Genomic DNA, 11,307 nt, shown 5'->3' on the forward strand with positions numbered 1-11,307 from the left:
TCAACATTTAAAGTATTTTATGTTTCAAAGTATGGCTCAAGGAACACCCATTGCTTAAATGCACTTAGACATAACAAGACAATATTTTTTTATTGGCATCATTGACACCTATGAACAATAGCCTAGTAGATAGATTAAGGTTTAACCTTCCTTTTCTTTGGTGGCTGTTTAGAGACTTTAAAAGAACAGATAACTCATTTCAACAGGAATCTACTACTGATATTTACCTCTACATAATCTTTAGCTAAGACATGGAATGCCAAAAACCAGCTTTTGTTAGCCTGACCTCCTCCACCCCCTAACAACAAAAGTTATCCCCAAACCCATGTTTTTATTTTAGATGTATTGATCTTCTAGTGTAAGACTTGGCGTTTTAAATACCAAATGCAATCAATGGCCAACAACCTGAATCCTTCTGGAGAGTGAGAAGAAAGCAGAACAGAGAAATTTCTTTGAATTGTTTGGTGACTTTGTACAAATTTTAAGAGGTCAGTAAATCCTGATGCTTGGAGCTATATCTACTGGTAAATAATTAATTACATTTCTGAGACACTACAGTCTTTATCTTGGTAAATAGAGAAAACACAGCTTTGCCAAATATAGCATTCCATCTAAGTAATATCTTAAAGGCAATTATTTAAATATTACCACAAACAGGATTATATTTTGTTTAAATTAGACATTTAACTGAAGATAAATGCAAATGTCCATAGTTTAAAAAGGAAAAAAAATACAAATTAACTGACCTAGTCTTTTATCTGAGTTTATTAATACCATTTAAAATATTACAAATAAATCAATTACATTTCATGCATTTAAAATGCAAGTCTAAAATGTTCCAGAAAAAGGCTTTTCATTTCAATGTGAAATATCCAAATTATTTCAACATTACAATGAGCAATTAGTTTGCAGAATCTGCAAACATTTAAATGTAGTGTCAGAAGTGTTTATTAACAGTTAACAATATTACCTTCAGGAAATACACAAAGGCCAAAATTAGTTGAGATTCACTTGGACAATTTATTTAACACATGGGTTTTGGCAGACCCAGATTTTATGAAATATAGGAGAACTCTCACTTTAACTATGCCTGAACTGCCAGCAAATGCAAATAAGTACATGCTCCATTAAATTAAGTGTCATCCCACATTTATCAAATATTGTCTTAGTTACAGTTTGATACCTATCTAAATTCATACTCGAGCAAAACTAGGCCCGGAAAGTGCGTTTGTGGCTCTGCACCTCCAGAAGTGAGTTCAAAAAACCTGCAGCTCATCAGAACTGCAAGAATAACTCTTAATATTTTCTTGTGACAAAAAAAAAAAAAGTTTACTTCAATATATTTTCAAATATTTACTGGAAGTAATGTACAAGAAAAATACTATACAAAATCGTCTCCTGGACAACTGCACCTCACACCCATACACTGGTGGAGTTATAGTTAATTGATACCTAATCTAGAACGATTCTCCAGTTGTACAAACCATTAGGTTCAGATATATCTTACAATTTCTTTTTTTCTATTTTCCCTTTTGGCATTTAAACTACAGCCTCGTCTGAAATAAACGACAGCTTCTTCACTTCTTTATAAGTTTGAATCACACACACAAAAAAAGTTTAACACTAAGAATCTTCAACGAATTGCAAAAATTTACAGAAATGGTTACTATACAAATTGACGGCTAGACGGCTAGACTACCAAAAAAAAAAAAAAAAAAGATTCTGCTCGGGAGTGGTGAAAACGAGGTAGAAAAGGACAAACACGGAGATAGTTAATCTGGTCTCACCGGAAAGGGGTATTTTTGCATAAGAAAAAGACACCTACCCTCACCCCCACCCCCAAACCATAAGTTAAGTTAATGCGATCAAAATAACTTTGGGATCAATATTAGCAAAGTTTCGAGAGAAAGACTTGCTCACTGCTAGAGGAAAAGCTATCTAGAAGGGAAACCAAATGGAAGGAGGCTGTTTTTTTTTCTTTAGTTTTTTGTTTGTTTGTTTGTTTAAAAAAAAAGTTATAAAGATAAAAGAAGGCTGCTGCATCGATTCACCAAGACTGCCCTTAGCTGAAACTTGCTTCGGTTCCACCCCAGGGAACAAAGAAAAGGAGGCAGAGCTGACGTCGGAGAGCTAAACTAGGAAACTCTGGTCTCGGTGCCGCCAGATGGGCTCCCGACGGCTCTGCGCAGGACAGGCAGCGGCGCGGCAGGGCGCTCCGCAGCCTAGACGCCCGAGACTGAGGTTCTGGTACCAAGTCGGCGGCTAGCCCGGGGGGGCGGGGGGCGGCCATGGGTGGGCCTACTGCCTCGCCCTCCCCACGGCGCCGCTCAACCTTGCTCAGCCTAGTTGTTACCGCCCGTGCGGAGGCCCCCGGTCTCCCAGGCACTGGATCGGTCCAGCTCTACCTCCAGTGGCCGCTTTCCTCTAAAAGATGTGCCCGTCAAAGCTGGGGATGGCGGAGGGAGGACGAGGAGGAGAGGACCAGAATTAAAGGCCCGGCGAGGCGCTGGCTCGGGCTGTACTGGGCTTCGACAGTGTCACCCGGTGGAGAGAGACAGCCAGGGCCCAGGAAAGCAACGCGTGTTACTTACATGTCCACATTCCCTTTACAAAGTTGTCACAGAGGGAGTTAAAAGAGAGAGGGACACGGACAGAAAGAGACAGAGAGAGTGAGCAGGGTGCAGTGTAGAGAGGCTGGAACTGAGGCCAGGACCCACAGGGCCCAAGCGGACCAAGGTGGGAGGGGGAAGGCGAGAGGGGCAGGGGCGGGGTGCGCGTCACTCCAGGCCGTTGCGGTGCCCGGGCTCGGGGGGCTGCAGCAGCTCCGGGGAGTGGCAGGGCGGGCTGCCCGCGGCGCTGTGCTCGCTGTCGGTGTCGCTGCCCTTCTTGCCGCCGCTGCCTGACCCCGCCGAGCCGCCGCCGCCGCCGCTGTGCGTCTTCACGTGCTTGCTGAGGTGGTCGCTGCGCATGAAGCGCTTGTTGCAGACCGGACAGGCGAAGCGCTTCTCGCCGGTGTGGGTCCGCAGGTGCCGCTGCAGCTCGTCGGAGCGCGTGAAGCGCTTGCCGCAGAAGAGCCAGTTGCACACGAAGGGCCGCTCGCCCGTGTGCCAGCGCAGGTGCGCCTTGAGGTGCGACGTCTTGCCGTACACCTTGCCGCAGCCCGGGATGTGGCAGCTGTGCAGGCCCTTGCGCCGCAGGCTCGCCCCGGCCGGGCCCAGCCGCTCCGCCTCCTGGCAGTTGGGGCAGTCGCAGGTGGCACGGCCGGAGTAGCGGCGGGCGGAAGAGCGCGGGGAGCCCCCCAGGGGCGCAGACGGCCCCGCGCTCAGCATGGAGCCCCCAGCTCCGGCCAGCGGCGACGGGGCCGAGTCCGGGTAGGAGCCGGGCAGCACCGGCTTGAAGCCGTCCATGAGGTGCTGCCCGGCGGGGCTGAGCAGGTGTGAAGAAGCGCCGCTGCTGAAGGCTGAGTGGCTCAGGCCTGAGTAATCCGAGTTGTAGCCTCCGAGCGGCGAGTGCAGCGAGGTTTGGAGCCCCCCGGCGGCGGGGTGCAGCGAGCCGGGCAGCGCCGCCGCGCCGTTCGGGTTCTGCACGTCGATCCAGCCCGCGCCCACGTCCCACCAGCTGGAGGCGCCGGCCGAGCCCACGTCGCCGGCGGCGCCCAGGCCGGGGTGCGAGGGCTTGAACCACGACTCGTATGGGTGCGTCATGCCCACGCGCGGGTAGATGCCCTGCAGTCCGTCCACAGAGGTGTGCACCTTGGAGATGAACACTGGCTGGTGGGAGCCGTCCTGCGAGTGCGCCGAGGCGCCGCCGCCGCCACCGCCCCCGCCGCCGCCGCCCCCCGACACGCCAGGGGCCTGGAACACCGAGTAGTCGTTTGCGAAGGGAGAGCTCGAGGCGGCGGCGGCGGCTGCCGCGGCGGCGGCGGCGGCGCTGCTGGAGGTTAGGGAGAAGGCGCTAGAGCCCGGCGAGCCGCCGCAGCTGAACGAGTCGGTCACCAGGGCCGCAGCCGCAGCCGCAGCCGCCGCGGCAGCCGCCGCGGCCGAGGAAGAGCCGCCGTTCCTGGAGGGGCCCGACACGCCGAAGCTCGAGAGACTGGAGCCCACTACGTTGCAGCTGCCGGAGGAGGAGGACGAGGAACGTTTCCAGGGGTGGAAGCCTTTGCCGAAGGAAGATGAGCTGTCCGAGAGGGAGGAGGGAGACGGGCTGGGGCTGCCGATCTTATTACAGGTAGCAGCAAGCATGGCCAAAGGAGTCGATCCCAACCTTGGTTCTTCCTGAGAGAAGGAGGAGAGGAGAAGGGGTGGGGGAGGGGAGGTGGGCAAAGGGCCGGTGGGGGAGGGAGGAAGGAAATGTGCATCAGTCCTCCGGTAGCCTCCAAAACGCCCCACTGCACCCCATTTCTCGCTGCGGCGCGGCGCCACCAACTCACCTGGCTCCCCCAACAGCCCCGGCGCCCGGCTGCTTCCTACTCTACGGGAGGGGACAAGTTTGGCTGCCGGCGTCTGATTCGGGAGCAAAGCGCCATGCTAAAGAAGAGTTTGACAAGTATTCTCAGCTAAAACAACACTCTTGTGCACACAAGGCCCCAGGCACTTCGAAACAAACAAGCAAGCAAAAAGTCCAGATTGGGGAGGAAGGAAGATTCCTTTGCGGAGAAGCCTGGGGAAAAACCATTGGATTGCTTTTAAGAGCGCTACCCCTGTAATCCACAGAAGAGCTTTGAAAATCCTGTTCCGGTCCCCAGAAACCCATCCTGGGTTGTTTCTCCCAGGCCAAAAGACGTCAAACTATAGGGCTGGCTCGCTCTTCCTGATTTTCTTAAAAAAAAAAAAAAAAAAAAAGTCTACAATAGTAAAAAAGAGAAAGAGAGGGAGAGACGGGTTCAACGTACCTGCAAGACAAGGCGGGCTGCGGAATTTTCTAAGGGGAAGAGGGAAGATCTGCAGTTTGCCCAGGAGGAAAAACTTGCTCTCTTTACCCCCGAAATCGTCGCACGTAAAATGGGCTGGGCGCACGTCTCCCGGGCGGGGAGAGGCCGGGCGCTGCGAGGTGGCTTGTCTAAATGCCCTTCGAACCTTTTCCTGCTCTGAAAAAAGTGACTCTGCCCCCCTCTCCCCCTCTTTCTTTTCTCCAAACTCACTTGTATTTAAAGGGGGGAAAAAAAGCTCTCAATAGAGACTGATAGCCCGTGGCCTGGCCGGGGCGACTTTAACCCCCTCCGATCGGCAATAAAAGGAAACTAATTAAACCAGCAAGAGAAAATCCTGAGACTCACCCCTAGAAGTGAAGTTGCCATCACACAAAAGTGCCCTCCTCCTCTCAGAGGATCTTTTTTATATTGATAAATCAGAGGCAGTGTTTTTTTTAGAGGTGTGCAATACAATGATCAGTTCCGCCCATTCCACCACAATTGTAGCTCCCTCTCCGGCTTTGAAGTGCCGCGGAGGCGCGGCCAGCCAATCTGCGGCCTCGCCGGGCCGCGCCGCGCGCGCGCCGTGAGGTCATCGGCGCCGCCGCCGGCCGCCTCGGGGGGGGGGGGTGGGGGGGGGTGGGGGGGTGTTTGGAGCGGGAGCGGCGCGGGTGACTGCGTGTGTGTTGCAAAGAGGTTGTGTGTGTGTATAACAGTGTAACTGTGTACGAGTGTGACCAAGCTGAGAAGAAGACAGTGCAGACTGAGGGATGGGATGGGGGGAGGTTGGGGGCAAGAGTATGGCAGTGTAACAGTGACGGGGGGAGGGGAGGGACAGTGCAGAGAGGGAGAGGGGGTTGTGAGTGACAGTTTAGCTGCATGTGTGACAAAGGGGGGTAAGAGGGACGGACCAGTAAAGTGTTGAGGAGAAGGGTGTGAGTGTAGTGTAACTGTGAGTGACAAACCTCGGGAGAGAAGAGGGACAGTGCAGTAAAGTGTGCGTGGGCGGGGGAGGTGGTGTCTGAGTGTGTTTGGTGTGGGGGGAGAGGAAGGAGTGTGAATATGGGTGTTTGTGTGAAAAGGGGGGGAGGGCGGATGAGTGTGTGTCCGCTTGATGTGGGAGAGACGAAGGCTGTGTGAATGTGTGAGAGAGAAGGGGGGAATCGTGTGTGCTTGTGTGTGTCTGTGCCACAGAACTGGGGGTGGAGAACGGGAACAGTGCAGTAAAGTGCACATACGTAAAAGAGACATGGCGATTTGAAGAGTGAAACTGCGAAGTTGAGTGAGGCTGAATAAATAAATATTCACAAACGCTATCACTGTCGCCAACTTCCTCTGGTTTCCTGGAGCTCAAATCTTGAGTGATTTTTTTTTCTTAATTTCATGGATACTATCACTACATTTTAAAAGAAAATCGTATTAATACCTTCCTCTCCTTTCCTGGCTCTACAGCCGAAGGGTAGGAATTTAGGGAGGCTGAGGGGTATTTTTCAGAGAGTCAGGGCGTGTGTGCGCCTACGTCAAAGAGTTGTTACTTTGCTGCGGTAGCTTTTTTTTTTTTTTTCTTCTGAGGTGGGATTCGGCTTTGGAAGTGCAAGTCTCACTCTAGGGGAGAGGGTGTGTTTGTCCCGTGGCGATGAGTAAATTTCAATACAAAAGGATTAGATAGAGAAGGGGGTGGGAGAGTATTGTTTTTTCTGGGGGTGAGAAATTGAGCGTTTTATGGAATTTAGGAGTTTTCGCAGGAAATCCCGCCGCCTCTTTCTGAGGAAAAAAAATCAGGATTTTGATTGAAATCTTTGAGTTTTATTTATCTGAGAATAGAAACAAGCTGTTGACAATTCGTGGTCCACATGTATGGAGGCGTATGTGTCTAATGGCGTTTGGACCAGATATCTACGAGTGTGTATGCATGTCAATAGACAGTTCAAATTTGGTGGGTTTTAGAACTTGCTTGCCATTTGTGTTATTAGTTGCCTTCAGAAATGTAATTACAATTTCACTGCCACCACAAGGGAACATCATAAACTACAGAAAGCACCATACCAGTGTAACAAAAAGTCCACAGCCCTTGGAGCCCTATTGAATATTCATATGTTTAAAAAAAGTAATTCACATTTTTAAGCAGTTGCAAATGCTCCCAGAAATCTAATTTTAAGTCGGAATTGATTAAAATGATACTAGCTGAAAGAAGTGTTTTGTTTTGACTGGAGAAACATGTTAATTTTATTATTGTTTTTGAACCTTCCTCAAGTATGTCACAGCTTCTGGAGACGTCAAGAAAAAAAAAAATCCTCCTGGGGTTTACTGAACTCCAAAGTCAGGTTGTAGCATGTGTTTCATGGAGCAGAGTTGAGGCTGATGTTTGTGGTATGAAAGTGTGTGTTTCTGACCCCTTTTTAACAGTGTTGGGATATTGACTGTATATCATATATATCTATTGATTAAGGGGGTAAGGTACACTCTTATACTTTGAAGTAAGTGTGAAGTAAATTAATGAACTGCTTTCTTTCTCTGAAGGCTGACGCTTACCATAAATGTCGTGTTTCTCCCTGCAAGCCACTCTGAATGATTTTAGCGTGTTGAGAAGGCGTGACAGGCCAGCCCAGAAGGAGGAAGGGGTGGGGGAAAGGAGGGAACTCTGTTTAACAAATAAAAGAGAATTAACTTCATTGCTTTGGTCTCCTTCTATAATGATATTCATTTTAAGAACCTAATATACAGTTGTTCAAATTTGGGGTTTAATTCTAATCAATACCATCATCCTCAAAGGTGGAGAAAAAAAGCTTTGAGGGAAGACTCTCTTCTATGAATAGTTATTTATTTTTTCTTTTTATCCTATCTGGTAGGAAGTGAGGCAGGACTATTGAAAAGTTAAATGCTGATTCTGAGAGTAAACAGAGGCATTAACCACTGTTTCCTTAAAAAATGCTAGGAATTAGAAAAACTCAGCATCATGTGATTACAATTTTGAGTATCTACTTCTAAGATTTCATTTATATAAATTCACTCTAGAATCATATGTAATTCTGCCTATAACAATGGGTCACAGTGTTGGTATGGATTTCATGAACATACTGGTTTTCTCAGTTTGCATAAGGTTGGCTTGCAGCAGATTTTCACAAAGGTTTGCACGTGCATCTTTCTTCATTCTGAAAAAATATATTTATGTCTTCATGTATATGTGTATTCCATTTATTCCCATTTTTAAGTTAGGTGTTTATTTTATAGTAGTAGTGTCAAAGGTCTTTTCTCATCCTACCCCCCACCCCCACCCCAAAAGAAGTGGTTAGTGTTTGTCATAAGGCATAAGACAGCAGAATTTAAAAGGAAAGACAAAGAGAATTATATAATTGACCAAAAATTAAAACAACAATAATCTTGCTTCTGGTTTCAATGAAACTGGTCTTAATAGCAGCTCCTTCTCTACTTTGCAGAAGTGCTACTCTATGATTTTTGAATCGCCCACAGGAGGGACCATCTGTAATCCACTGTAGATAGAGCCTGTCCAGCAAAGCATTTCATGGTACATCCAGTTCAGTTTACCTTCGGTGATATTGATCACTGCTCTTGAGTATTATACCATAATAATATGGAGGTTTGGAAGGGGAAGAAAGACAGGAAGTGCAGGCTTTCTAACATTAATTAGAAGTTTCCCCACCCCATATGAAGTTTAAGTGCTGGCAGGGAGAGGGGCAGAGGGATATTCTGCTGTTTCTTGCAAACCTGTGAGATCCACTTTCAATAAAGCTAAGACCTATTAGCATTCTGTATGCATCTGCGGCATAAATTTCATTTGAATTTCAAATTTAATAAACCAGGAGGTTTTTAATCATCCCTGGTTTTATTTGTTTGATATTAACATGCTTATTGACCGGGTCTGGTGACCAGTTTGATCATTACAGGACAGCAAAAAGTTAATTAAAACGACCACAGCCCCTTAATCATATCATCTGTCTCATCCATGTCGCTCTCTTTATTACCGGTGATGATGGATAGTCTCCCAGATTAATTTCTCTGTTTCTTCGATTTGGACAACAGCTTTTGGGACCTAATTTACATCCTGGGAACAACTTGCTCAAGTATATCTAACACCTTGCAGCTACAATATACATCAACATCTCCTTAGATGGAGTGGAGAAGGGGAGCTTTTTTGCAGCCGGGTTTGAAGACTAATCAATGCTGCGGTCTGGAGCTCTTACGCTTTCACAACCAAAGAAATGGAAGGTCCAAAAAAAAAAATTAGAGGCCTCGATCCCTGCTTTTCCTTTTCGGGGAGTGGGGAATGAAATATGCCTCTGCTGTTTGGTTAAATAGATTAAAATGTGTAGATAGAACGACAAGTAAATAAAACCATTTGTAACCATTAAGTACAAGTGGGGATTTATAGTTGAAAACATCAAAGTTATCCAGGCTTTCAAGTGTCCGGCCACACATCTACACCAAATAAGGTTTTGAACGTATTAAGTGTGGTCTGGTAAATACACAGCGCTCAAAAAGCCTAATAGGAAAAAAAAGTACACATGAACTATGTAGGCGCACGTCTCTGCTGGGTACGTTTAAACCGGGCTCTTCGCATCTGGGTTTCCTGAGCGTTGGCAGGGACGCGCAAGCTCTGGAAGCTGACCGGCCAGTGCCCGCTGAAGACCCAGGTGCCCTGGTGGGTGCCTCTCCCCAAATAGGCAGACAGCCCCCAATCCCCGGCCACTGTGCGGGGACCTCGTGCGCGGACTCGTTGGCTATTAAATAAAGCCTGAAGAAGGGTGGGGAGAGAGCCGAGCGCCGCCGGCGGCTGCGGGGAGGAGCGGTCTGGGCCAGGTTGGGGGTGTCTCCTCGCCCGAAGCTCTCTAGTCAAAGTTTCTTTCCTGCTGAAAAGAAAATCTGGCCAGGCATGGACCTGTGGATTCCTGAGGAGTGCCCTTTTGCTGTCCATTCCTGCTTTCGGGCAGCTTTACTAGGAAGTTGCCTAACATTTCCTGGGAAGGGAGGTAATAAAATCCCCTCGCTGGTGGCAGATTGTTGAGCTGTAGGTGGGAAGGGATCAGTCAGCCAGAGCCCAGAGAGGGCTGTATTTTCCTGATTGGAAAATGGGAACTTCCATACTGAACAATAGCCCCTATTAGTGAGGCTATTCGGTTTCAAACTATCCGGCCACATTTACAGCTGAGTCCTTACTTTCCTGGTACTGCTTAATTGGATGCATTTGTTGACCACAGCGAAGCAGTAGTGACTCTTGATCTGCTTGCATAGGATCTCCGGCTGGATGCAAAGCCTTGCCTTGGTGACTCTTTAAATCAATAGGACTGCTTGAGAAAGCACATTATTTCATAATTGACTCGATCTCCCCACCATCACACTGCTTAATATTTATTCTTTTTCTCTGACGCTTTGAAACATTCAAAAGTTAGGGACATTTTAATTAAAAGAGACTCATCTAACTTAGGATATTACATCCTTTGATTCCCTTTAGCTAGGGCATTCAAATTGCCTATATTCAGAGACAAGGGAGAGTTTTCCAGTATATCAATCATATGAATGTGTTGGTAAATTCATAGATAGGAAATATATGAAGATATTTACCCAAATAGGTATTCCTATAGTAAAGGAAGAAAAATCATAATTTCTTATTTGTTGTATGCATGCATAATGTTCATATCCTCATAGTATGTTAATATGATCATGTGCTAGGTCTACAGGCAGACGTGTACTCTATGGTATATGTCGTATTCATCTCCCTGACAGCCCACAGATGAAATTGATAATTAATTCTACAGCACTTCATATTTCTCTTTCATCACGTAAATGAAGGAAACACATGTAGGGAAAAGAGAGTTTGCTCATTTGGGGGTGGTGTGTGTGTGTGTGTGTGTTTGTGTATTTTTGTCATGCAAGGCAGGAGAAAGAGAGAGGCTTAGAGATTCAGACAAGTTTGTCCCTGATTTTTTCCTAGAGTGGATTTGTTTCGAATGTTTTCTCTTTTGGTATTATATATCACTTTCTCACAGCTAACACGCAGAGTTAAAAACTACTAAATTCTTATCCTCAACAATATTGATTTCTTTTCATTCTGTTCTGTTACTAGAGGAGGTAATGCTCCCAGATTACCCCGTCGTCTCCACCAGACGGGTGACAATTGCAATCGCAGTTTCGGGAAGATAAATGTTACTCTGGGAATTGTGTTTAATTACAAATAATCTAGGAGCTGCACCGGGTCTCTAGGTTTAACTGCACATGTGTTCACATCATTGTACAAGGTTTACAAATGGGTGATATTTGTGAAAGGGGATACAGTTCGCTTTTCTAAAATCAGGGGACAAACTAGGATGCCCCCACTTGGGGTTTGTCTCAGAGATAACACAGACCAAAAAACACCAATAACAAAAAGTTGGGGCCTCAGA

At 47.1% G+C, this 11,307-nt stretch overlaps 1 protein-coding gene across 2 annotated transcripts; it reads right to left on the reverse strand.

Annotated features, from left to right (window-relative positions):
* Positions 1–2,777: 2,777 nt before the first annotated feature.
* SP8 (Sp8 transcription factor) lies at positions 2,778–5,296 on the reverse strand. 2 transcript variants are annotated; one of them, XM_057550428.1, is made up of 2 exons: positions 5,276–5,296; positions 2,778–4,274 (listed from the first exon to the last, which is right to left on the reverse strand). In XM_057550428.1, exons 1-2 carry the CDS (start codon positions 5,294–5,296, stop codon positions 2,778–2,780), a joined length of 1,518 nt encoding a protein of 505 aa, XP_057406411.1. The 2 variants fall into 2 exon arrangements, with proteins under 2 accessions (XP_057406411.1, XP_057406412.1); XM_057550429.1 differs by lacking the exon at positions 5,276–5,296 and adding an exon at positions 4,892–4,975.
* Between the last annotated feature and the right edge of the window lie 6,011 nt (positions 5,297–11,307).

The sequence above is a fragment of the Balaenoptera acutorostrata genome, chromosome 7, assembly GCF_949987535.1.
Source record: "Balaenoptera acutorostrata chromosome 7, mBalAcu1.1, whole genome shotgun sequence".
Lineage (NCBI taxonomy): Eukaryota > Metazoa > Chordata > Mammalia > Artiodactyla > Balaenopteridae > Balaenoptera > Balaenoptera acutorostrata.

Bases quoted from the DNA above. Each gene is read 5' to 3' on its own strand.
- SP8 (XM_057550428.1), bottom strand. From the start codon at position 5,296: ATGGCAACTTCACTTCTAGGG. The intron at 4,275-5,275 runs GTGAGTCTCAGG...TCCTTCTCTCAG, and splicing joins TGGCAACTTCACTTCTAGGG to GAAGAACCAAGGTTGGGATC.